The sequence below is a fragment of the Salmo trutta genome, chromosome 34 (assembly GCF_901001165.1).
Source record: "Salmo trutta chromosome 34, fSalTru1.1, whole genome shotgun sequence".
Lineage (NCBI taxonomy): Eukaryota > Metazoa > Chordata > Actinopteri > Salmoniformes > Salmonidae > Salmo > Salmo trutta.
The window spans coordinates 6,318,351-6,343,192 of record NC_042990.1 but is presented as its reverse complement, the minus strand read 5'-3'; the positions used below and the strand labels follow the sequence as shown (position 1 = coordinate 6,343,192).

Genomic DNA, 24,842 nt, shown 5'->3' with positions numbered 1-24,842 from the left:
GTTAGATTTATATTCACTTTGTTTATACATTAAAAAGTTATACTTTAAATGCAAATGTTTAATATGATTATTTTTCATAACAAACCAATGCATTTGTACATGCATTGTGGTTAAGGTAGAGTATGATTTCATTTAATAATTTAATTAGAATTGTTTTAACCCCAATCATAGTCAAACTATCGCAAACTGTATGACTTGAAAAAATACAAAACATATATTTTTTTCAGAGCCGTTTGGGAGCTGAAAGAGCCGAACGAGCTGGCTCACTGAAAAGAGCCGGAATGCCCATCACTAGTTGTCACGGGAAGTGCTGGTCCACTCTCGTTGAAAAGAAAATGGCTAGCTGTATCGTAAAAATTCATGAAAACTAATATACGTTTTTTGGTCTTAATGTAATGTTAGGCGTAAGGTTAGCAGTGTGGTTAATGTTTGCTTTAAAATCAAAATGTAAGAAGATAAATTGTAGAAATAGGCGGGGTTTATGACTTTGTGGCTGTGTAACTACTGACGCTCGTTTAAAACAAGCTAACAAAGTAAACATACTAACGTTAGCTAGCTAGCTGGCTTGCTAGCCAATATAGAATGAATGACCGGTTATTGAGTGCCTAGTTACTCCACAACATATAGTAAGGGGAAAATATATCTACAGTAGTAGCAGGTAAGGAAACACTAAACTAACGTCGAGTTTACTGTGTTTTAGCAGGCAGGTCACAAACGACGCCTAGCTAGCTAACGGCCTGTGGCTAGTAGGGGGGCAATAAGCTAGCTAGCGAGGTACTCCTAGCTGGGTAACGTTAGCTATGACAGAGATTGGATACACAATAACATTACCGTTTGCGAAATTTAAAACCTGCACAATTGACCTTAGCAAATTATGCTAGTGCTAACTAGCAAACGTTAGCTAGTAACGTTAACAGCAGCAGTAGTATTACGTTAGCTTTATAGTCACATAAAACAATGAGATATAGTTAACTAGTAGCTAACGTTAGGTCGAAAAACAATGTATGATTATCTTCAACCTAGGCTAGTAAACGCTTGATTTAATTTTTTGGCCATAGAGAACCATTTCATATAGCTGATTTCAGCTACTCGTTATGACCTGCCTGACAAACCTTGAAAACAAAACGAGCGAACAATGACTTCACCTACTCTAACATCAATTAATAATCACAGGGAATATTGGGTGTCAAGCCGGGATATGGGAGCTGATGTGCTTTTACTCTTTGACGTATAGTCAGACACCATCATGCCTCTTGTACAGCCATGGGGGTCTCTCGCTTGATCTCTGGTCTGAATTTGGCCAGTATGACTGTAGCTGGAGAAATGTCCAGACCCCAGAAAGTGCCACGTTTCCCTTTGGTTGATCCAGATGCTAAATGTTCCCTTTTAAAATATTTGTATTTTTATTATTGCAAAATTTCAAGAGTCCTCTTCATGTCTCTCCTATAGGCTCCACGGTAGCTAAGATGGAGGTGCTGTGTTTCCGGTTGCCGGGTCACGGTGACGCCACCCTGAAGAGCATGAACTCCCTGAGGTCCAGGCAGCAGTTTTGTGACATCACTATAGTGGCCAGCGGCAGGCAGACGTTCCGGGGACACAAAGTGGTCCTTGCTGCCTGCTCCCCCTTCCTTAGGGACCAGTTCCTGCTCAACCCCTCCTCTGAACTGCAGGTGGGTGCCAGGGAAAGCCACTGTGTTACACACTATTTAGGTTATGTTTGATAAATGTTGAGTGTCAACTTCAGATGTACTAGCCCCTGACAGACACTTCTTGTCACATACCCTTTCAATGATCTGACTGTTTTAATAGGCATATCTTTGAGCCTGGGAAGTTCTCAAATGTTGCATCATGCCAGCTGTGGTTCCAGTCCTATGCCTCATTATGGTAGATTCTATCACAAGTCTTGCAGGATATGACACTAATGGCTTACACGATTGATCATAAGAAAAATACACTACATGACCAAAACTATATGGACACCGGCTTGTTGGAACATCTCATTTCAAAATCATGGGAGTTGGTCCCCCCCCTTTGCTGCTCAAACAGCCTCCACTCTTTAGGGAGGCTTTCTACTAGATGTTGGAACATTTCTGCGGGGACTTGCTTCCATTCAGCCACAACAGCATTAGTGAGGTCGGGCACTGATGTTGGGCGATTAGGCCTGGCTCGCAGTTGGTGTTGAAGTCAGGGCTCTGTGTAGGCCAGTCAAGTTCTTCCACACTGATCTCGACAAACCATTTCTGTATGGACCTCTCATTGTCATGCTGAAACAGGAAAGGGCCTTCCTCAAACTGTTGCTGCAAAGTTGGAAGCATACAATGACATTCTAGACGATTCTATGCTGTAGCGTTAAGATTTTCCTTCATTGGAACTAAGGGGCCTAACCCGAACCATGAAAAACAGTCCCAGACCATTATTCCTCCTCCACCAAACTTTACAGTTGGCACTGCATTCGTGCAGGTAGTTGTTCTGGCATCCGCCAAACCCAGATTCGCCCGTCGGACTGCCAGACGGTGAAGCGTGATTCATCACTCCAGAGAAAGCGTTTCCATTGCTCCAGAGTCCAATGGCAGTGAGCTTTACACCACTCCAGCCGATGCTTGGCACTGCGCATAATGATCTTAGGCTTATGTGGAACTGCTCAGCCATGGACACCCATTTCATGAAGCTCCCAACGAACAGTTCTTGTGCTGATGTTGCTTCCAGAGGCAGTTTGGAACTCAGTAGTGAGTGTTTCAACCGAGGACAGACGATTTTTACGCACTACGTGCTTCACCACTTGGCAGTCCCGTTCTGTGAGCTTGTATGGGCTACCACTTTGCGGCTGAGCTGTTGTAGCTCCTAGATGTTTCCACTTAACATAATTTCCAATAACAGCACTTCCAGTTGACCGCGGCAGCTCTAACAGGGCAGAAATTTGACGAATTCACTTGTTGGAAAGGTGACATCCTATGACGGTGCCATTTGGAAAGTCACTGCGCCCTTCAGTAAGGCCAGTCTACTGCCAATGTCTATGGAGATTGCATTTGAAGGGGTGTCCACATACTTTTTTGTGTATATATAGTGTATCTGAGACGTAACAGCAAAATATCTGTTTGTGTTTTTTTCCCCTCTATTTTGCCCTCTAGGTGTCAGTCCTTCACAGCTCCTCGGTGGTATGTGAGCTGCTCCAGTCCTGTTACACTGGTGTGCTGCAGTTCAGCCCCAAGGAGATAGTGAATTACCTGACGGCCGCTAGCTACCTGCAGATGGAGCATGTTGTGGAGAAGTGCCGGGGAGCCCTGGGCAAGTACATGCAGCCAAAGAACCCCAGCTCACCAAAGGTTAGTTACTTATTTTGGTTAATGTATAGTCAAAGGCACCCTATTGAAATAATTGTTTGAAATCACAACGTAAAATGTTATTGTACCGTGCTTCAATTGTAGAAGGCAAAATAATTACTGAACTTATCTATTATGTGATTTATCAAAGGCTGGATTGTTTTTACCTGTGAAGACGTTGAACTGGCTCGTCTTCATTCTTTTTCTCTCCACCGCTCATTTTCAGATCAAGTCAGAAGAGAGCCAATCGATGCCAGTGACAGTCAGTGGCAGCAGCCACTCCCTTATGTCAACCTCTGCTGATCATTCCTCACTGCAGCCTCACAGCCCTGTACAGTCTCAGGCTGATGACCATACAGACTCAAACACTAAGACAGATATACAACACGATGATGACCCTAACACAATGGATGAGATCAAAGTAAGGCAATTCAGGAACAACACTTACCACTGCATCCATCTGTACATTTTTTGTTGAGTATTTGAATGCTTTTTTTTGTTGTAAAAAAAATTGTTTACCAAGTTATATTTGAGAGTAATTTCCAAATACTTATTTCAAATACATTTAACCATGGTATTTACAAATAGTATGCAGTGCATTTGAGGATTTTCAACTACTTGTCTTTTCAAATAAAATATATATCTGAATAAATACTTTGATCAAATGTATGTGAAAGTAGTTGAGATATTTTAAATAGTATTTGAACCCAGGTCTGGTAGCACACTCAAATCGGTCTCATGTTGTTCCAGGTGAGAGTAACAGAGGAGGGCAGGGAGGATTATGACGTGTTCCGGATCTGCATCGAGGATGAGCAGGAGCCGGAAGAGAGGCGAGAGGCAGAGGAAGGCGGAGAGGAAGCCACAGAGGGGCATCAGGGGTGCCAGTACCAAGATACGGACAGTGACATAGTGGGAGGAGGCAGGGGTGATGATATGGCCCCAGCTGAAATGGCCATCCGCAACAGCGGCTTCGAGAGGGAGGGGCTCCAAGGCTGGAGGCGTAGACTCACCGACTCACCCAAAGTGGGCCGGGGGAGGGGGAGGGGTTTCAAGAGGAAGCGTGGCTCGTACCGCGAGAGGGAGAGGAGGCCTCTGGGTATGCAATACCAGGAGGCGTGGCGTCTACCCACCGGGGCGGAGATGATGCAGGGCTTCGGCCTGGACTTCAGCCAGGAAGCCATGAGGTCAGCATTCCTCTCGGGGGGCGATCTCCCACGGCTAGACTACGGGATGGGGGAGGTTCAGGGAGAGGAGCTGGTGCCCCGGGACGGGAATGGTCAGGCTCACTACAACCTGGATGACCCCAGTGGTGATGGAGGTGAAGGTAACATGGGGATGGCGGCTGTGCCAACAGGTGGTGACGGGGCGGGGGATGAATCTGTGGCTGTGGTGGGCTCCACCTCCAGCACAGCGGGGCCGGTGGCATGCGAGCAATGCGGCCTGACCTTCCCCTCGGCCCACTCCCTGGCCGTCCACACGCGCGCCACCCACTTGCTGTACGTGTGCCCCTGCTGCGGGAAACACTTCAACCACTCCAGCAACCTCAACCGCCACATGACCGTGCACCGCGGTGCCAAGGTCCACCGCTGCCCGCTCTGCGACAAGACATTCACGCAGAAGTCCACGCTGTGCGATCACATGAATCTACACAGCGGTGAGCGGCCTCACTGCTGCGCCTACTGCCACTCGCGCTTCGCCCACAAGCCGGCGCTGCGGCGCCACCTCAAGGAGCAGCATGGGAAGACGACCGCTCAGAACAGCCTGGAGGCACAGGCCGAGATGGAGCGAGTGGCAGGGCCAGGGGAAGGAGAGGGAGACACTCAGGACAGATTTGACTTTTGAAAAGGACACTGGAACAGGGAGGGGGGAGGAGATGCTCCCTTACCCCTCCTCTCAGCCAAAATGTACACTCATTGACTAAGCGTTGCAGTTGGAGGTACAGGGGGGTTATTCAAGCAAGTGGCTGTGTGCTTACCTTCTGCTCTAATTGCCAAAATAGTGGTTTGGAGTGTGCCTTTGAGTTTGTGGGTTGGAAATGAGGTTGTGTGTGCTGGAGGGATTTACTAAGATCTTGAAAGGGAAAACCCCTACTTTTAGACCTGGGGTGCACAACTCCGGTTTGAAGCTCTGGCCAGTCAATGACATGGCTTGATTATTTCTCTTAATTATTTAATTGAAGGGGGGAAACGATGACCTACTGTACAGCACCGTGGCTCTGGAGGACTGGAGTTGTGCACACCTCAGTTTTAGACCTTATTGTCTCATTTGTAACTCACTGGCTGACCAATAAAATATTTTACATTTGTGTATTTGAAGGTGAGCTTCTTGTTGGATGTTGGTATGTACCAGCTGATTTGTAATGTGTAATTAGTTACAAACATTTATTTGTAACAATGCGTACTTAATTAAGTGTAAGACAGTATATTTAAAGAGGTACCCAAAATAAAGTAGGCTGTCATTCCATAATCATGCTTATCACAAAAGGACAAACAGTAAGAGACCTACACTTTGTGCAATGCGCGTTTACTCAAGACTCCAGACACTATTCTGTAAATGTGCACAAAATGACATGTGACTTGGTGTGCTCAGCTGACATGTTAATATACAGTGCATTTGGAAAGTGTTAAGAACCCTTCACTTTGTCCACATTTTGTTACGTTGCAGCTTTATACATCTCTGCACTGTATCGTGCTAAACCAAAGGAAACAGACAAATCGATGCATGTGAGAGGTAAGTGGATTTCATGGCCTACAGCTATGAGACATGCACTATTGTGTTATTACATTGATACAGTGCCAAATCTAATTCGATCCTTTGATTCAAAGCAAGACCGCATCAGACAACCAGATGGACAAATGTATTGACGTGATTTATTGAGCTCCACAAAACAATGAAACCCCTGGTTGCAAGATCAAACCACAATCTCTGTTCACATGGTCATTGCCATTACACATCCTGGCCATGAATGAAATGTAGCATCTACTCAGAACTGACACATGGTGCCGTATCGCGCTAACAGGCAATCAACAATCAACACAAAATGCAATATAGAAAATGCATACAAAGCTAATTCGTTGATTCTTACAGATCTCCAATGTGGCACGCCTCTTAGCTCATAGGAAATCCTCACTGTACACAACCTGGTTTCTCTTGTCTCTGTAGGAACCTTTGGCACTGTTCTGCACAGCTGTGAGGGGAAAGAGAGAAAGTATACATGAATCCAGAGTTGACACTTCCTGTCATACACTGCTTGTTAGTCCGATCTGTGTTTGACTAGAACTGATATTTACCCAGAGTGGCCCAAACAGATTTGCCGGTGGCTGCCTCCAGCATGGGCTGCTTCCTGGCGATGCTGACTTTGATGGGGACGTCTCCCACCGTGCTTCCATTCAACTGGGAGAAGAAAGGTGTATAGATGATAGGTTTTACACTATAATGCCTTAAGTTGGGACAGGGAGCTAGAGCTATACTGACCTCTGATACAGCTTGGTCTGCAGACTCCATCTTCTCAAAGGTGATGAATGCACAGCTAGAAAGAGAAAGACAAGGCTGTGTTCATTATGCACCAAACAGAACAAAACAGTGAGGGACTTACTGGACTAGTTTTAGTTTAACTGTAAAACAATTTCAAACACTGAACATTTTCAGTTTTGGATGCTCTCCCAATCACACACCCACAAGGACATAAAAGTAATGTAGCCGTACTTGCGTGGTGAATCCATGGACAGGTCAATGATGGTGCCGTGTTGGGAGAAGGCTGAACGCAGGTTGTCCTCCACAAGGCCAGTTCCATACACGTACACCGTGTTCCCCTTCCTCACCCCCCTCCGCTCCGGGTACGAGTCTGATCCTGAGAGGGGGAAAGGGAGAGAAGGGAGAAGAAAAACAGTTCCATTATTCCATCCTTGAATTTGTATTTTGAGCTAAACATCCTTTTAAGAATGCCAATGATAAGACACATGAAAAGACAGAAGTCCAGTAAATGAATACTCACGTCTGAACGGTCCGTCTCGCTCCCGTGACTCTCTGTCTCCTCCCCTTTCCCGGTCTCCGTCCTGGCTCCTGTCTCTCTCGCGGTCACGCGGCTCTCTGTCCCTGCCCCGGTCGCCGCTGCCCCGGTCTCTCTCTCTGTCCCGGTCTCTCTCTCTGTCGCGCTCCCTTTCTCTGTCCATCTCTCGGTCTCCTCTGTCTCTCTCTCGCTCCATGTCTCTGCTGGTGGAAAGGCCGCCACTTCCCTCCTCCTCGTCACGAGCCGCCCGGTCACCTGGAGTGACGAAGCTGTTAGAGATCGAGATGTTAAACCGCCTTATACAGAGAACCAGCGTCTATTATTCATCAGAGCTTTTAGGCTTACCTCTCGTACAAAGATTTTCTGTGGGCTCTTTTGCCAGCCTGGAGTAGAAATTAAAATTTAAAAGCAACAGCATCAGTTGTATATTTCCCCCCAAAAAAATATCAAAGTCACTGGTTCTGTGGCCACAATACAGGTAGACAGCATTGGTAAAATACTGTAAATGCATGCCATTTTGTAGGTAGAGTTCATCAATTCATTGGCTGATTTTACATGGGATGTCATATAATTCTAATTTTACCTCAGAAAGTTCCTCATCAGTGGACATGCTCCTTTGGAATGGTTGGAAAGCCACAGGGCCTGGGACTTTCTCTGGATCCTGGTAAACAGAAAGAGAAAATATAACAAATCATTACTAAACCATAAATTGATACGTTTGAGTTCCATCACAGACTAGTTTGTGTCAGATTTAAAAGGCATTTGCAACTCTGTCAGCTTTAAACATGATTATTTTTATTATTATTATTATGTATATAAATTGTTGTATCAATAATTTATTCTATGATCAAGTCACATTACACATCCTTGCATATTGCATTTTGGATCTCACCTTGAGCTTGATCTCTAGCGTTCTAGAGCGCTTGAAGCCAGAATTCTTGTTCTCTGACTTGATGGCGCTGATGGCTCCAGACTTGATAAGCATCTTTGCCTGCTCTGTAGCAGTCGCTGTATCTAGCACCGGCTGGTCTGACAAAGCTAGGAGGGAGAGAGTAGATGCAACATAATCAACTGTGACAAAGTTTTAAAAAGTGAAGACAAAGCCACATACTTCGCTTCAATCCACTCTGATTGGTCTGGCTGGTTGAACTCTGCTGCTTCTTCAAAGCCAGCAGTGCCTTTTTCTAAAGGTGTGAGGATAGAGGGAGAGAAAGAGACAATAAGAGGTGTAAACACTAAGGCCAATCGGAGTTTGGTAACATAATAATGATATCTAACTTTCAACATTATGAGTGTGATGATGATGACTGACCGGTGAATTTAACAAAGACCTAGGACTACTCCTGATCACATCTGCAAATGTGGGGGCAGTGACACATCTCATTGTCAGAAGCAGGATATGGATACATAGATTTCTCTCTAGTCAAGTGAGGAGATTCTTAAAGTTTTTCACCTTTTTCTTGAGTTTGGCATATTTCTTCTGCAGAGACTCCTCTTCCTCTGTCAAAGAGCTTGGGAACACCACCATGTCGAACCCAGCTGGAAAGTATTGTGAAAAAGGAATGGACAACCAGAATACTGGACATATTTGCACAACACAATGAATACCAATACACAAGTGTGGTTGAATTCAACTCTATAATGCAATTGCATAAACTCAAAAACTACTATTCACACTTTGTTCACGACCAAATAGATTTCTGATTCTACATTCTGCATGCATCTGACAACATTTTAAAACCTTACGTTAGCTTGTTAGTTGGTTGGTTGGCTAGCTACCTATTAACATTAGCTGCTACTACTAGCCATCTACATTGTGTTACACAGGGCAGTGGAAAGTATATAATTGCTTATCAACAATATGGCAATGCAGCTTTCAGACTACAACAATAAACAAAATATCCTACATTGACACTATTGTATTTAGAAATGTAATTATTTTGTTACCTCTGTCACGTTACTATAGCTAGTTGTAATCACACCCATTCACGAACACAAAAACACAGGCGCATGAAAATGACGTCAACAGTTGTTAGGGCGCATGAATAAGAAAAATCACTATTCAACTTGCTAAAATTTATGGAATAAGTCAATTATAAGGAATGCATGGCCTACACTTGACAACATTTAGTAAGAGAATGTATTAATATTGAGATATATATCGTATTACATATGGCAATTTGACCTACTTCCGCCTACCAATCTTTGCCATTTCCGAATAGACAGTGAACTGCTGCACCAACTTTCATCTGCGGTGGAGAAATGGAAATAATAGGTGAAGGAGATTTAGATAATATCAGATAATATGTACAGATAATGAATTAGGCATACGGTTATGGCCATTGCTGTAAGCTTTGCTTTAAAGTAACTTGCTAGCAATACAGTTTGCTGGCGAATATAACAACTTGGGTTAGCCTAGCTAACGTTAGCTAGCCAGCTCAGCTCTCATTCAAGTTGCAGAAATGTAACGTTAGTCCCTCTCAACATGCGCAACGTGTTATGAGCAGAATCTTATCAGCTAAAGCAGTAAATGATGACATTGCAATATATGTTTATATGATTCAATATCTACAATGGACTCTAATGTATTGCGCGATAGAGGACAGCCCATAGAAACTAGGCTATTCATCTCAATCCCATGTCTCTCTCCATAGATCTTCCCCCTGTAGGCCCCACAGATCTCCCGCTATCCCTGCTGGAGATGGGTTGCTCTGGCAGGTTTGAGCTCATCACACATCCACAGCCCAATGACCAGACCCTGTATCCACAAAGCACGGTCAGTATGACTCGCATCAAATTTTATTTGTCACATGTGCAGAATACAACATGTGTATTCCTTGCTTACTTACAAGCCCTTAACCAACAATGCAGTTTTAAGAAAATACAAAAAAGTAAGAGATAAGAATAACAAATAATTAAAGAGCAGCAGTAAATAACAATAGCGGTGCTATATATAGGGGGTACCGGTACAGAGTCAATGTGTGGGGGTAATATGTGCATGTAGGTTGAGTTATTAAAGTGACTATGCATAAATAATAACAGAGTAGCAGCAGTGTAGAAAAGGGGGGATGCAAATAGTATGAGTAGCCATTTGATTAGATGCTCAGGAGTCTTATGGCTTGGAGTTAGAAGCTGTTTAGAAGCCTCTTGGACCTAGACTTGACACTCCGGTACCGCTTTCCGTGTGGTAGCAGAGAGAACAGTTTCTGACTAGGGTGGCTGGAGTCTTTAACAATTTTAGGGCCTTCCTCTGACACCGCCTGGTATAGAGGTCCTGGATGGCAGGAAGCTTGGCCACAGTGATTTACTGGGCCGTACGCACTACCCTCTGTAGTGCCTTGCGGTCGAGCAGTTGCCATACCAGGCAGGGATGCAACCCGTCAGGATGCTCACCATGGTGCAGCTGTCTCAGTCTGTGGTTGGATTCTTATCTGAAAACTCCCCGCCATTTCTACAGATATGAAATGACTGCTTAAAGTATGCACGCAATATATTGCATATCTCCATCTACCTCTACTTGTCTAAGTTACCTACAGTAGGTGTCACCTACCTATCCTAGGCCCTTAAGAACCGCAAAGGCCTGCCATCAAGTTTAAAGGAAAGGAGCAAACTTCAGTTTGGAAAGCATCCTGTGTTTACATAGGAGATGTAGATCCTATCTAATCTCTCCAGCCTATTATCTCCCTTATGTGTTTCTATCATTAATTTAACTACAGCTCCCCCATGGACTCCCTCCCACCAGTGTGGGCCTGGAGACAGAGGTAGAGAGGCGCTTCCTACGCGACCCTGCCTGGCTTCCCATACACGATACCGACGCTGCCTTCCACAGGTTTCTGAAGTGAGTCTGCCTACAGTGCCTTCAAGTATTCATACCCAAGGGCTTAATCCACATTTTGTTGTGTTACAGTCTGAATTCAAAATGGATGACGTTTCTTTTTTTAATATATTTTTTCCATGTACACACAATACTCCATAATGACGAAATGAAAACATGTTTAATTTTTTAGAAACAAATATATTGAAAATTAAATACAGAAATATTGAACATACATATTCACACCCCGGAGTCAATACACGTTAGAATCACCTTTGGCAGTGATTACAGCTGTGAGTCTTTCTGGTTAAGTCTCTAAATGCTTTACACACCTGGATTGTACACTATCTGCACATTATTCTTTATACAATTCTTCAAGCTCTGTCAAGTTGGTTGTTGATCATTGCTAGACAGCCATTTTCAAGTTTTGACATAGATATTAAACCCTCCATGGGTTGATAAATTGGATTTCCATGGATTATTTTTGTGTGATTTTGTTGTCAGCACATTCAACTATGTAAAGAAAAAAGTATTTAATAAGATTATTTCATTCATTCAGATCTAGGATGTGTTATTTTAGTGTTCCCTTTATTTTTTTGAGCAGTATATATAAACAAAGTGCATATAAATCTAACCATTCAAAACGAGTACAATCTGAACAGCATAATAGAATATTGCACCATATCAAAGAAAAATAAATAACAATGTGCAAAACTGCAGCATCCCACTTAAAACATTAAACTGGTCCCTCTTTTCTCTCTCTTCTTTATTGCCGTGTTATAACCAGCAGCACACAGCAATGCTGACCATATTTTGCTTTTATGAGAGATTTGCATCCAGAAATGCAAGCTGCCTCACTTTCGAGGGGCTGATGCGGTTTCTTCTCTCAGTAATTACTTGTCCCGTTTTCGAGAAGACCCTCTCAGAGGGAACGGATGTGGCCACTATGCAGAGTCTCCCTGTCATGACTTTAGTAAGCCGTAGGTAGACAGAGGCCTTGTTCTTCCACCAGCTCAGAGGATCTGCAGAGGGATCTGGAGGGGCTCCTCCAAATAGGATCGGACCTCCATTATGGCATCTGCTGAGGGATTCCTTCGAGGCTGTATCCCCAGTTGCTCTCGTCAAACAGCATCCAAACAGCAGACGTTTGTGGGACTGGTGCTTCTGCTCTATCTGATACCCTCTTCTTCCTGGTGCCAATATTATTTAATTACATTTTTCGTTCTTTGAATTAGTTAATTCTATTCATTTAAATCTTTTGATTATTCATATCTTAATTTTTATTTATTTTTATGAATAGATTCGGCACTTCTGATATGCGAGCTGGCTCCCAACGTTCACCTACAAGAGCCATCTCTTAGAGCCGTGAACGGCCCATCACTACAGTGTAGATTAATTATTAAATAATGATTTTTAAGCCTTGAGACAATTGAGACATGGATTGTGTATGTGTGCCATTCAGAGGGGGAATTGGCAAGACACAAGATTTGTGCATTTGAACGGGGTATGGTAGTAGGTGCCAGGTGCTCCAGTTTGTGCCAAGAACTGCAATGCTGCTGGGGTTTTCACACTCAACAGTTTCCCGTGTGTATCAAGAATGGTCCACCACTCAAAGGACATCCAGCCAACTTGACACAACTGTGGGAAGTATTGGAGTCAACAATTGAGGCTGTTCTGAGGGCAAAAGTGAAGGTGTTCTTAACTCAATATTAGGAAGGTGTTCTTCATGTTTTGTACAATCAGTATATTTTTAGCCTTGTGTTTTAGGTTATTGTCCAGCTGAAAGGGGCATTTGTCTCCCAGTGTCTGTTGGAAAGCAGACTGAACCAGGTTTTACTCTAGAATTTTGCCTGTGCTTAGCTCTATTCCGTTTTCTTTTTATCCTGCAAAAACTCCCTAGTTTTTGCCGATGACAAGCATACTCATAGCATGATGCAGCCCCTACCATTGATGTGTTGTGTTGGACTTGCCCCAAACATAACGTTTTGTATTTAGGACATTTGCCACTTTTTGCTACTTTTGCAGTTTTACTTTAGAGCTATAATGCAGACAGGACGCATGCTTTGGAATTGTTATATTCTGTACAGTCTTCCTTCTTTTCACTCATTTAGGTTAGTATTGTGTAGTAATTACAATGTGTTGCTCCATCATTAGTTTTCTCCTATCACAGCCATTAAACTCTAACTGTTTTAAAGTTACCATTGTCTTCATGGTGAAATCCATGCGCGGTTTCCTTCCTCTCCAGCAACTGAGTTAGGAAGGAAGCCTGTATCTTTGTAGTGACTGGGTGTATTGATACACCATTCAAAGTGTAATTAATAACTTCATGCTCAAAGGGATATTCAATATCTGCTTTTTAATTTTTTTACCCATCTACCAATAGGTGTCCTTCTTTGCGAGGCATTGGAAAACATCTCTCTTTTTTTTGTTGAATCTGTTATGTTTGAAATGTAATGCTTGACTGCGGGACCTTACAGATAATTGTACGTGTGGGGTACAGAGATGAGGTAGTCATTCAAAAATCATGTTAAACACTATTATTGCACACAGAGAGACACTGTACATCTTATTAGGGTTTTGCTTGTTTACTTTTTATTGCTTTGATGCCATATAAATCTCACTTGGAAAGTGGTGTTGAAGGGGGATTCAGTGGTCCAGATGAGGCTATTCACCTGTAGTGAAACACTGTTGTACCACATGGTCACAGAATTAATTTGAGGTAACAGACTTGTTGTTTTTCTCTAGGCTGACTGAGCGAGACGTTCATGTGGACTCTCTTCTCCATTGCTCTTCGTCTCCTCTACACTCTGGCATCTCAGTAGTCAGAGATCCAACGACAGGAATGCTTTTGGACTTCACTGAGGTACATGCTATTGTCATCTGTAATTAAGCTATGCTGTCTTAGTCTGTGTGTCTTAATAATACCGCTATGATCATAATGTGACTCATTGGGAACATTCAGAATTGTAGCACTTCCCTGAGTGATCTATTAATCTCATTAAAAGGTCTACTTCTTTTCATACACTTGCTACACATTTTACAACCCAGTGTCTTTAAATCTCCTTCTCACTCTCTGTCCAGGTGTTACTGGGAGACACAGGCATCTCTGCTAAGAATTCTATGTCCCTGCAGCGTCCACCAAACCCTAATCCCTCTGAGAGCCTCAGAGGAAGCAACACCAACTACCCCTTTCTGCCTGGTGGGTCTGAGTCCTCACCTAAATATATTATCAGATCCATATATACTACATGACCAATATGGAGTTGGTCCCCCATTTGCTGCTATAACAGTCTCCACTCTTCTGGGAAGGCTTTCCACTGGATGTTGGATGCACAGAATCGTCTAGAATGTCATTGTATGCTGTAGCGTTTCCCTTCACTGGAACTAAGGGGCCTAGCCTGAACCATGAAAAACAGCCCCAGACCATTATTCCACCTCCACCAAACTTTACAATTGGCACTATGTATTTGGGTAGGTAACGCTCTCCTGGCATCCACCAAACCCAGATTCATCTGTCAGACGGCCAGATGGTGAAATGTGATCCATCACTCCAGAGAAGGCGTTTCCACTGCCCCAGTGTCCAATAGCGGCGAGCTTTGCACCAGTCCAGCCAATGCTGCTTGGCATTGCATATGGTGATCTTAGGCTTGTGTGCGGGTCCCCGGCCATGGAAACCCATTTCATGAAGCTCCCAACGAACAGTTCTTGTGCTGATGTTTCTTCCAGAGGCAGTTTGGAACTCGGTAGTGAGTGTTGCAACCGAGGACAGATGATTTTTACGCACTTCAGCACTCTACGGTCCCATTCTGTGAGCTTGTATGGTCTTCCACTTCGCGGCTGAGCCGCTGTTGCTCCTCGACGTTTCTTCTTCACAGTAACAGCACTTACAGTTGACCGGGGCAGCTCTAGCAGGGCAGAAATTTGACAAACTGACCCGTTGGATGGAATGGTGGCATCCTATGACGGAGCCACATTGAAAGTCACTGAGTTCTTCAGTAAGGCCATTCTACTGCCAATATTTGTCTATGGAGATTGCATGGCTGTGTGCTCGATTTTATAGACCTGTCAGCAGCGGGTATGGCTGAAATAGCGTAATCCACAAATTTTAAGGGGTGTCCACATACTTTTGTATGTATAGTGTATATTCATATATGTATATATGGCTCTGAAATATATAATAAATATTTGTCGTAAGTTAAGTCTTGCCTTTAGTAAATATTTATATTCTATCTTGTTTACATAGGTGGTATGGACGAGCTGACACTGGAGCAACTCAAGACGAAATCCGAGCTGGAGGAAGACATAGACTTTGAGAACGGTGAATTTACCTTTTATTGTGGAGGGGCAATGGTCTTCCATACAAAAGGCTGCCTGTGCACAGGGAGGCGGGTTAGTGTGAGGCGGGATGCTTACTTTACAATGAAAATGCAGACTGAAAGGACCTTTGAAATAACAAACACTGTGTGCTGTTCCTGGGAACCAAATGGCTCTCTTCAAAAATCGGAATACAGATTTAAGTGATTACAGATCTTTTTGTGATTGAGTACATGTTTCTTGCTTGTGTCATGATGTTTGTGTAAGTAACATATCTATTTCCCTTTACTTCAGGGTTACTCACAGTGCCACCTGGACTTAAAGTTGGGATGGACTTCAGTGACAAAGGTTTGAATGGACATGCACTACATGACCAAAAGTATGTGGACACCTGCTCGTCGAACATCTCATTCCAAAATCATGGGCATTAATATGGAGTTGGTCTCCCCTTTGCTGCTATAACAGCATCCCCTCTTCTGGGAAGGCTTTCTACTGGATGTTGGAACATTGCTGCGGAGACTTGCTTCCATTCAGCCACAAGAGCATTGGTGAGGTCGGGCACTGATGTTGGGCGATTAGGCCTGGCTCGCAGTCGGCGTTCCAATTCATCCCAGAAGTGTTCGATGGGGATGAGTTCAGGGCTTTGTGCAGGCCAGTCAAGTTCTTCCACCAAAACCATTTCTGTATGGACCTCGCTTTGTGCACAGGAGCAGTGTGATGCTGAAACAGGAAAGGGCCTTACCTAAACTGATACCACAAAGTTGGAAGCACAGAATCGTCTAGAATGTCATTGTATGCTGTAGCGTTAAGATTTCCCTTCACTGGAACTAAGGGACCTAACCCGAACCATGAAAAACAGCCCCAGACCTATTCCTCCTCCACCGAACTTTACTGTTAGCACTACGCATTGGGGCAGGTAGCGTTCTCCTGACATCCGCCAAAACCAGATTCTTCCGTCAGACGGTGAAGCGTGATTCATCACTCCAGAGAACGAGTTTCCACTGCTCCAGAGTCCAATGGCGGCCGATGTTTGGCATGCCGCATGGTGAGCTTAGGCTTGTGTGCGGCTGCTCGGTCATGGAAACCCATTTCATGAAGCTCCCGACGAACAGTTATTGTGCTGAAGTTGCTTCCAGAGGCAGTTTGGAACTCGATAGTGAGTGTGGCAACCGAGGAAAGATGATTTTTACGCCCTACGTGCTTCAGCACTCTGCGGTCCCGTTCTGTGAGCTTGTGTGGCCTATCACTTCGTGGCTGAGCCATTGTTGCGCTAAGATGTTTCCACTTCACAATAATAGCACTTACAGTTGACCAGGGCAGCTCTAGCAGTGCAGACATTTGGTGAACTGGCTTGGTGGAAGGGTGGCATCCTATGACTGTGCCATGTTGAAAGTCACTGAGCTCTTCAGTAAGGCCATTCTACTGCCAATATGTGTCTATGGAGATTGCATGGCTGTGTGCTCGATTTTATATACCTGTCAGCAACAGGTCTGGCTGAAATAGTCAAATTCACTCATTTGAAGGGGTGTCCACATACAGTAGCTTCGTATATATAGTGTATGTTCCTAAGGGTTATCCTCTTAGCTTGAATAAATATATAATTTTCTTCCTTTTTTAAATTCTCTCTGTAGATGCCAAAACCACAAAGGGAGAAATCAACCTCCTGTCCCTCCTATCCACCTTTGATGACATCGTAGACTCCCAGCCCGAGGCAGAGGAGAAAGAGAAAGGACTCGGAAGCGGAGATGCTCTCAAACTACCCAGAACCAACAGCCTGGATGACCTGGGGATCAAGGTATTCAATAAATACTTTTTTTCTGTTTATTGATGAATAAAATCTACATCTAAAATGTAGTTTCCCCTCTTAACTTAGCTTCTGTTTGTTATGTTCATATACTTAAAGGTGGTTGTTTATTTCCTCCTGTAGGACTCTCCCTCTACACCTGGGACCACCTCGACAGAGAAGAAAGATGGAGGAACGACCAAACCAGGAAAGGGCCACGAGGAGAAGAAGAGATGGGCTATCCCAGTAGACATCACCTCCCCTTGCGATGACTTCTACAAACGCATCCCCAACCCTGCCTTCAAGGTACTGTGATGTAATGACAAAATATGTTGGTGGTTTGGTAGATGTAGTTGAATATGTCGATGACCAATGTGTTGATTAGTCCCATGTAGATTAAAGAAGCCTGTTCATTGACATTACCTGGTACCTACAAATATCGCAGGGTTTAGTTTTATAGTTTTATGACATTATTACACTCTATTCCCTTATTGGCATAGAGCCTTGTTCATTCCACAATACTAATGTGATCCCCACCTCTCCCAGTATCCCTTTGAGTTGGACATGTTCCAGAAACAGGCAGTGTTGAGGCTGGAGGCCCATGAGTCTGTGTTTGTGGCAGCTCACACATCAGCAGGCAAAACCGTGGTGGCAGAATACGCCATAGCACTCTCACAAAAACACATGACCAGGTGTGTGTATTTACATGTTTGACATGCTCTCTAAAATCTCTAATCCAACAAGGTAAAAATATGGGATTTTATCAGATTTATACAAATTACTGATTTTATGACCTGTATCATTGAAATTGATGAATAGGAAATTGACTTGTTCCTGGTTTTCCATGTTGTGCCCATCACAGCCAATCACAACATGGTGCATCTAACCTCCATGTGTTTGCACCCTCTGATAGGACCATCTACACCTCCCCCATCAAGGCGCTGTCCAATCAGAAGTTCCGGGACTTCAAGACCACCTTTGGGGATGTGGGGCTGCTGACTGGGGATGTTCAGCTGAGTCCTGAAGCCTCCTGTCTCATCATGACCACTGAGATATTGAGGTGACGTAATATATACATCATACAGTGCATTCAGAAAGTATTCAGACCCCTTCACTTTTTCCACATTTTGTTACATTACAGCCTTATTCTAAAATTGATAAAATAGTTGTTTTCCTTATCAATCTACACACCCAACTCCATAATGATAAAGCAAAAACAGTTTTTTAATCTGTAAATAAAAAACGTAAATATAATGTTTATATAAGTATTGAGACCCGTAACTCAGTACTTTGTTGAAGCACATTTGGCAGTGATTACATCCTCAAGTCTTCTTGGGTATGATGCTACAAGCTTGGCACACATGTATTTGGGGAGTTTCTCACATTCTTGTCTGCAGATCCTCTCAAGCTCTTGTCAGGTTTAATGGTGAGTGTTGCTGCACAGCTCTTTTCAGGTTTCTCCAGATATGTTTGATCGGGTTCAAGTCCGGGCTCTGGCTGGGCCACTCAAGGACATTCAGAGACTTGTCCCGAAGCCACTCCTGTGTTGTCTTGCCTGTGTGCTTAGAGTTGTTTTCCTGTTGGAAGGTGTACCTTCGCCCCAGTCTGAGATCCTGAGCGCTCTGGAGCAGGTTTTCATCAAGGATCTCTCTGGACTTTGCTCCGCTCATCTTTACCTCGATTCTGACTAGCCTCCCAGTCCCTGCCGCTGAAAAGCATCCCCACAGAATGATGCTGCCACCACCATGCTTCACCGTAGGGATGGTATTGGCCAGTTAATGAGCGGTGCCTGGTTTTCTTCAGACATGACGCTTGGCATTCAGGCCAAAAAGTTGAATCTTGGTTTCATCAGACCAGAGAGTCTTATTTCTCATGGTCTGAGAGTCCTTTAGGTTCCTTTTGGCAAACTCCAAGCGGGCTGTTGCGCCTTTTACTGAGGAATGGCTTCCGTCTGACCACTCTACCATAAAGGCCTGATTGGTGGAGTGCTGCAGAGATGGGTGTCCTTCTGGAAGGTTATCCCATCTAAACAGAGGAACTCTGGAGCTCTGTCAGAGTGACCATCGGGTTCTTGGTCATCTCCTTGACCAAGGCCCTTCTCCCCTGATTGCTCAGTTTGGCCGGGCGGCAAGCTCTAGGAAAGGTCTTGGTGGTTCCAAACTTCTTGCATATAAGAATGATGGAGGCCTCTGTGTTCTTTGGACCTTCAATGCTGCAGAAATGTTTTGGTACTTTTCTCCAGATCTGTGCTCCGACACAATCCTGTCTCGGAGATCTCCTGCCAATTCCTTCGACTTCATGGCTTGGTTTTTGCTCTGACATGCACTGTCAACTGTGGGACATTATGTGTGTGTCTTCCCAAATCATGTCCAATCAATTGAATTTACCACAGGTGGATTCCAATCAATTTGTAGAAACATCTCAAGGATGATCAATGGAAACAAGATGCACCCGAGCTCAATTTCGTGTCTCATAGCAAAGGGTTTGAATACTTATGTACAGTAAATGACGCATTTTTGTTTTTTTATTTGTAATAAATTTGCAAAAATGTCTAAAAACGTGTTTTCACTTTGCCATTATGGGGTATTGTGTGTAGATTGATTAGGAAACATTTTAATTTAATCCATTTTAGAATAAGGCTGTAACGTAACAAAATGTGGAAAAGAGGAAGGGGTCTGAATCCTTTCAAAATGCACTGTATATAGTTGAAGTCAGAAGTTTGCATACACTTAGGTTGGAATCATTAAAACTAGTTTTTCAACCACTCCACTAATTTCTTGTTAACAAACTATAGTTTTGGCAAGTCGGTTAGGACATCTACTTTGTGCATGACACAAGTCATTTTTCCAACAATTATTTACAGACAGATTATTTATCTTATAATGCACTGTATCACAATTCCAGTGGGTCAGAAGTTTACATACACTAAGTTGACTGTGCCTTTAAACAGCTTGGAAAATTCCAGAAAATGATGTCATGGCTTTAGAAGCTTCTGATAGGCTAATTGACATCATTTGAGTCAATTGGAGGTGTACATGTGGATGTATTTCAAGGCCCACCTTCCAACTCAGTGCCTCTTTGCTTGACATCATGAGAAAATCAAAAGAAATCAGCCAAGACCTCAGAAAAAAATTGGATACCTCCACAAGTCTGGTTCATCCTTGGGAGCAATTTCCAAGCGCCTGAAGGTACCACGTTCGTCTGTACAAGCAATCGTACGCAAGTATAAACACCATGGGACCACACAGCCGTCACACCGCTCAGGAAGGAGACGCGTTTTGTCTCCTAGAGATGAACGTACTTTGGTGCGAAAAGTGCAAATGATTCCCAGAACAACAGCAAAGGACCTTGTGAAGATGCTGGAGGAAACCGGTACAAAAGTATCTATATCCACAGTAAAACGAGTCCTATATCGACATAACCTGAAAGGCCACTCAGCAAGGAAGAAGCCACTGTTCCAAAACCGCCATAAAAAAGCCAGACTACAGTTTGCAACTGCACATGGGGACAAAGATCATACTTTTTGGAGAAATGTCCTCTGGTCTGATGAAACAAAAATAGAACTGTTTGGCCATAATGACCACTGTTATGTTTGGAGGAAAAAGGGGGAGGCTTGCAAGCTGAAGAACACCATCCCAACCGTGAAGCACGGGGGTGGTAGCATCATGTTGTGGGGGTGCTTTGCTGCAGGAGGGACTGGTGCACTTCACAAAATAGATGGCATCGTGAGGAAGGATTAAATTATGTGAATATATTGAAGCAACGTCTGAAGACATCAGTCAGGAAGTTAAAGCTTGGTCGCAAATGGGTCTTCCAAATGGACAATGACCCTAAGCATACTTCCAAAGTTGTGGCAAAATGGCTTAAGGACAACAAAATCAAGGTATTGGAGTGGCCATCACAAAGCCCTGACCTCAATCCCATAGAAAATTGTGGGCAGATCTGAAAAAGTGTGTGCGAGCAAGGAGGCCTACAAACCTGACTCAGTTACACCAGCTTTGTCAGGAGGAATGGGCCAAAATTCACCCAACTTATTGTGGGAAGCTTGTGGAAGGCTACCCAAAACGTTTGACCCAAGTTAACCAATTTAAAGGCAATGCTACCAAATACTAAGTGAGTGTATGTAAACTTCTGACCCACTGGGAATGTGCTGAAAAAAATAAAAGCTGAAATAAATCATTCTCTCTACTATTATTCTGACATTTCACATTCTTAAAATATTGTAGGGATCCTAACTGACCTAAGACAGGGAATTTTTACTTAGATGAAATGTCAGGAATTGAAAAACTGAGTTTAATTGTATTTGGCTGAGGTGTATGTAAACTTCCGACTTCCACTGTACATATAACATTACACGTGATATCACACATCAACCCTATGGAACACTGTTTTTATACTGTCTAACATTCTCACTGAACGCATACTATGGTTATACATTGAGTCATGTAGGCCAACACATCAGCTTGACTAACATATTCTATCTCCCTCTCTCTCGTAGGTCCATGCTCTATAACGGTTCAGAGGTCATCAGAGATTTAGAGTGGGTGATCTTTGACGAGGTTCACTACATCAATGATGCTGAGGTAACAGAGAAGCCTCGCTGTCAAAACCTTCCCCTCTCACTGTTTTAGTCAGTCGCGTATCACTAAATCTCATTCTCACGTTTTCTTTCCCTCCCCTTCTGTCTTTCTCTCCCTCTTAGAGAGGAGTGGTGTGGGAGGAGGTTCTGATCATGTTACCTGACCACGTCAGCATTATTCTGCTGAGTGCCACTGTCCCCAACGCTGTGGAGTTCAGTGAGTGGATCGGGTACGTTGTCAACTATTGCCTACTGTCAACACCTGTCAACACCAAACCCAACGCATGTATGCTCGGAAAGACACGGTTAAACCATGCACGCTTGCTTGAGTACATGACCTACTGAGGAAAAACTCTGGACCCTAATTCTAGGCTATATCTAGGGCCCAGAGTATTTCTTGTTTAAGTCACATGGTTCGAAACAACTCCTGGTCCTAGTTAAAGTGCAGTAATAGCCGTTACGGTATGGAGCTTTTATAGTGTTCAGTGTTGTGCTTGGCTTCTAGTATATAAATGGAATGATGTCTGAGCTGTGTGTGGATGCTTCAGTTTCTCCGCTCCCTTCCTCTCCCCTCTCCAGGCGCATTAAGAAGAAGCACATCTATGTGATCAGCACAGCGAAGAGACCTGTGCCTCTGGAGCACTACCTGTACACAGGCAACAGCACCAAGACCCAGAAAGAGCTGTTCCTACTGCTGGACCCTATAGGCAACTTCCAAACCAAAGGGTACGTACACACACACACACACACACACACACCTGGGCTCATGGATATGTTTGGGTTGTCATTAGACTTGGGACGATAAAACTAAAATTATTGATACCAACCGTTGGTGGTTTCTTTGTTTTTAAGGTACTATTCTGCAATAGATGCCAAAAAGGAACGCACCAGTAAACACGCCCAGTCCTTTGGGACGAAAAATGCATCTCAGAAGACTACACCCAACCAGGTACAGAATATCACACCTACTCACTCTGTCTCTGCCCCCCTTACCCTCTCTGTCACTCATTCATCCTCATTGAAGCACATCTGTCAGTCTTTGAACATCTTCTCCACTTTGCCATTTCTCCATATGCCATCTTCTCTCTGTATAATTTCTTTACTCTTTCCCTCTCCATTTTCTCATCCCTCTCTCCATTTCTCCAACAGGACCGGGCGGTGTGGCTTTCCCTCCTCCACTTCCTGTCCCAGCGCCAGCAGACCCCCGTGGTGGCGTTCACCTTCTCCAGGACGCGCTGCGATGACAACGCCCGCTCTCTAGCCTCCATGGACCTCACCAGCTCGGGGGAGAAGAGCGAGATCCACTCCTTCTTCCAGAAGAGCCTGAGCCGCCTCAGGGGAGGGGACCGCCAGCTGCCCCAGGTAAGGGTGCACTCTGGCTGGGACCGGTTTTCTTCCATGTCTGGAAGAACTAAGACCTGCCTATCAAGTGTACCCATGTTCTACTGTTCTACTGTTTCATGCAACCATCAACAATGCAATGAATTCGGCTCACATTGCTTCAAATGTATTATTCCCTATCATAGCCAATTGTAGCAAATAGATTGAACTGTTGGAAATGTGACCTAGGAATTGTTAGATTGTACATTTACATTTTAGTTGTTACTTTTGGCTAATATTAAAGATAATTTACTGATTCATTACTGGAATAATTAATTGATTTGATTAATTTGGTTATCCTATCCAGTAGTTATCATTAAGCGTTATACCATTAATCACCATCGACAATAGTCTAATCAACAGTCAATTTACTATATTCTCATTCTGAATAGCCGTCAGTTCTGGAACTGCAAAAACCCAGTCGCTCGTAAATGACTTCAATGCCTATAATTAATTCAAGTTTTTTTTTACTAAACTAAACTTGTTGGAAAATGAGGTAGTTAAGAGATATGATATACTGTGGGGTACATTAGAGCATTTCCGTGAAGTGAATTCTTCCTCTGGTCCCAGCCCATCCCGATAGTGAACTCAGTCAGTTAGTCTTGAATGAGCATACAGTGCGTTCCGCACGATCACCTCTGGGATGATTGCTTCTGTCTTGAGTAGGATATGGTCTCGTCGATAGGTGTTTGGCTTCCAAGGAGATGTAGGTCATTCGTTCAACTGGTGTGGCCCACCGCGAAGTAACTTGATCTGCCAGTCTCTGTTTTAATTTTTAATTTTAATTTAACCTTTATTTAACTAGGCAAGTCCGTTAAGAACAAATTCTTATTTACAATGACGGCCCTAACCCGGACGACGCTAGGCCAATTGTGCGCAGCCCTATGGGACTCCTGATCACGGCCGGTTGTGATACAGCACAGGATTGAACCAGGGTCTGCAGTGATGCCTCTAGTACTGAGATGCAGTGCCTTAGACCGCTGCGCCACTCTGGAGCCCTGTTAGCAAGTCCTGTAGTTATATTCATAGAGGCCGGGCTGATTAGGCCGGACAAGGTGTCACAGGACCACCCTGTTGATTCTGAGAATTCAGCACAGTTATGCCCATTGAGATTTCCTCATAAGTGTCAACAGTATGTTCCTACTATGCAGAAAACAGTCCAGAGGATGAAATATGTAGCATGTAGGTTCTAAACATGCTTTGAGTAAAATATACATTAAATTCCCTTTTAATGACATAGAAATATCAGGAGAAAACTCTCACAGTATGCTTCAAGTTATACCAACATGTTACGAGTCCTTCAGTTTGAAACGTGTTTAACTGTCGCTGGTGCAATTGCCGCTACTTTTCCCTCTTGTTCAAAGGAAAATCAGAGCCTGACCCCCCCCTCTTTCTTTGAATCTACATCCACGGTGCCTGAAAGTCTAGTTAGTAATCAACAGTAACACATGCAGGTCGTAAGATGGTCTGTAAGATGGTCTGTAAGATGGTCTGTAAGATGGTCTGTAAGATGGTCTGCTGATCGGAAGAAAGCGTCTGTTCTTTGTCTCCTCAACATCCCCAGGGGACACTCGGAGTCCTAAAACGGGGAAAGGGAGAAGGGTTCATGTTGTTCTTGTGATAGGGGCGTCTCGTAAGCTACT

General features: G+C 43.8%; 3 protein-coding genes across 3 annotated transcripts in view; 2 read left to right on the top strand and 1 right to left on the bottom strand.

The window, feature by feature from the left end:
• Positions 1-270: 270 nt before the first annotated feature.
• On the top strand, positions 271-5,631 carry LOC115173405 (zinc finger and BTB domain-containing protein 12). Its single transcript, XM_029731443.1, has 5 exons — positions 271-658; positions 1,450-1,670; positions 3,129-3,323; positions 3,547-3,741; positions 4,071-5,631. The coding sequence occupies exons 2-5, from the start codon at positions 1,467-1,469 to the stop codon at positions 5,160-5,162; spliced, it is 1,686 nt and encodes a 561-aa protein (XP_029587303.1). The 5' UTR covers positions 271-658; positions 1,450-1,466; the 3' UTR covers positions 5,163-5,631.
• Positions 5,632-6,168: 537 nt separating this feature from the next.
• Positions 6,169-9,357, bottom strand: LOC115173406 (negative elongation factor E). Its single transcript, XM_029731444.1, has 11 exons — positions 9,277-9,357; positions 8,783-8,868; positions 8,441-8,513; positions 8,222-8,367; positions 7,913-7,990; positions 7,675-7,712; positions 7,315-7,598; positions 7,026-7,170; positions 6,795-6,849; positions 6,611-6,713; positions 6,169-6,507 (listed from the first exon to the last, which is right to left on the bottom strand). The coding sequence occupies exons 2-11, from the start codon at positions 8,855-8,857 to the stop codon at positions 6,434-6,436; spliced, it is 1,071 nt and encodes a 356-aa protein (XP_029587304.1). The 5' UTR covers positions 8,858-8,868; positions 9,277-9,357; the 3' UTR covers positions 6,169-6,433.
• Positions 9,358-9,376: 19 nt separating this feature from the next.
• LOC115173404 (helicase SKI2W) overlaps positions 9,377-24,842 on the top strand; it is a 42,494-nt gene continuing 27,028 nt past the window's right edge. The window contains exons 1-16 of the mRNA XM_029731442.1: positions 9,377-9,604; positions 9,984-10,105; positions 11,046-11,167; positions 13,889-14,006; positions 14,225-14,342; positions 15,387-15,461; positions 15,752-15,805; positions 17,089-17,252; positions 17,385-17,546; positions 17,787-17,932; positions 18,154-18,300; positions 21,739-21,823; positions 21,943-22,049; positions 22,399-22,545; positions 22,672-22,768; positions 22,969-23,181. Of these exons, the coding sequence (XP_029587302.1) occupies positions 9,592-9,604; positions 9,984-10,105; positions 11,046-11,167; positions 13,889-14,006; positions 14,225-14,342; positions 15,387-15,461; positions 15,752-15,805; positions 17,089-17,252; positions 17,385-17,546; positions 17,787-17,932; positions 18,154-18,300; positions 21,739-21,823; positions 21,943-22,049; positions 22,399-22,545; positions 22,672-22,768; positions 22,969-23,181 (1,890 nt within the window). The 5' untranslated portion in view covers positions 9,377-9,591. The remainder of the gene's footprint in view (positions 9,605-9,983; positions 10,106-11,045; positions 11,168-13,888; positions 14,007-14,224; positions 14,343-15,386; positions 15,462-15,751; positions 15,806-17,088; positions 17,253-17,384; positions 17,547-17,786; positions 17,933-18,153; positions 18,301-21,738; positions 21,824-21,942; positions 22,050-22,398; positions 22,546-22,671; positions 22,769-22,968; positions 23,182-24,842) is intronic.

Coding starts and splice junctions, on each gene's coding strand:
- LOC115173406 (XM_029731444.1), bottom strand. CDS start 8,857: ATGGTGGTGTTCCCAAGCTCTTTGACAGAGGAAGAGGAGTCTCTGCAG. Junction 8,368..8,440: donor TCAGAGTGGATTGAAGCGAA/GTATGTGGCTTT, acceptor TCTCCCTCCTAG/CTTTGTCAGACCAGCCGGTG. Junction 6,850..7,025: donor TCCATGGATTCACCACGCAA/GTACGGCTACAT, acceptor TTCTCTTTCTAG/CTGTGCATTCATCACCTTTG.
- LOC115173405 (XM_029731443.1), top strand. CDS start 1,467: ATGGAGGTGCTGTGTTTCCGGTTGCCGGGTCACGGTGACGCCACCCTG. Junction 3,324..3,546: donor AGAACCCCAGCTCACCAAAG/GTTAGTTACTTA, acceptor GCTCATTTTCAG/ATCAAGTCAGAAGAGAGCCA. Junction 3,742..4,070: donor ACACAATGGATGAGATCAAA/GTAAGGCAATTC, acceptor ATGTTGTTCCAG/GTGAGAGTAACAGAGGAGGG.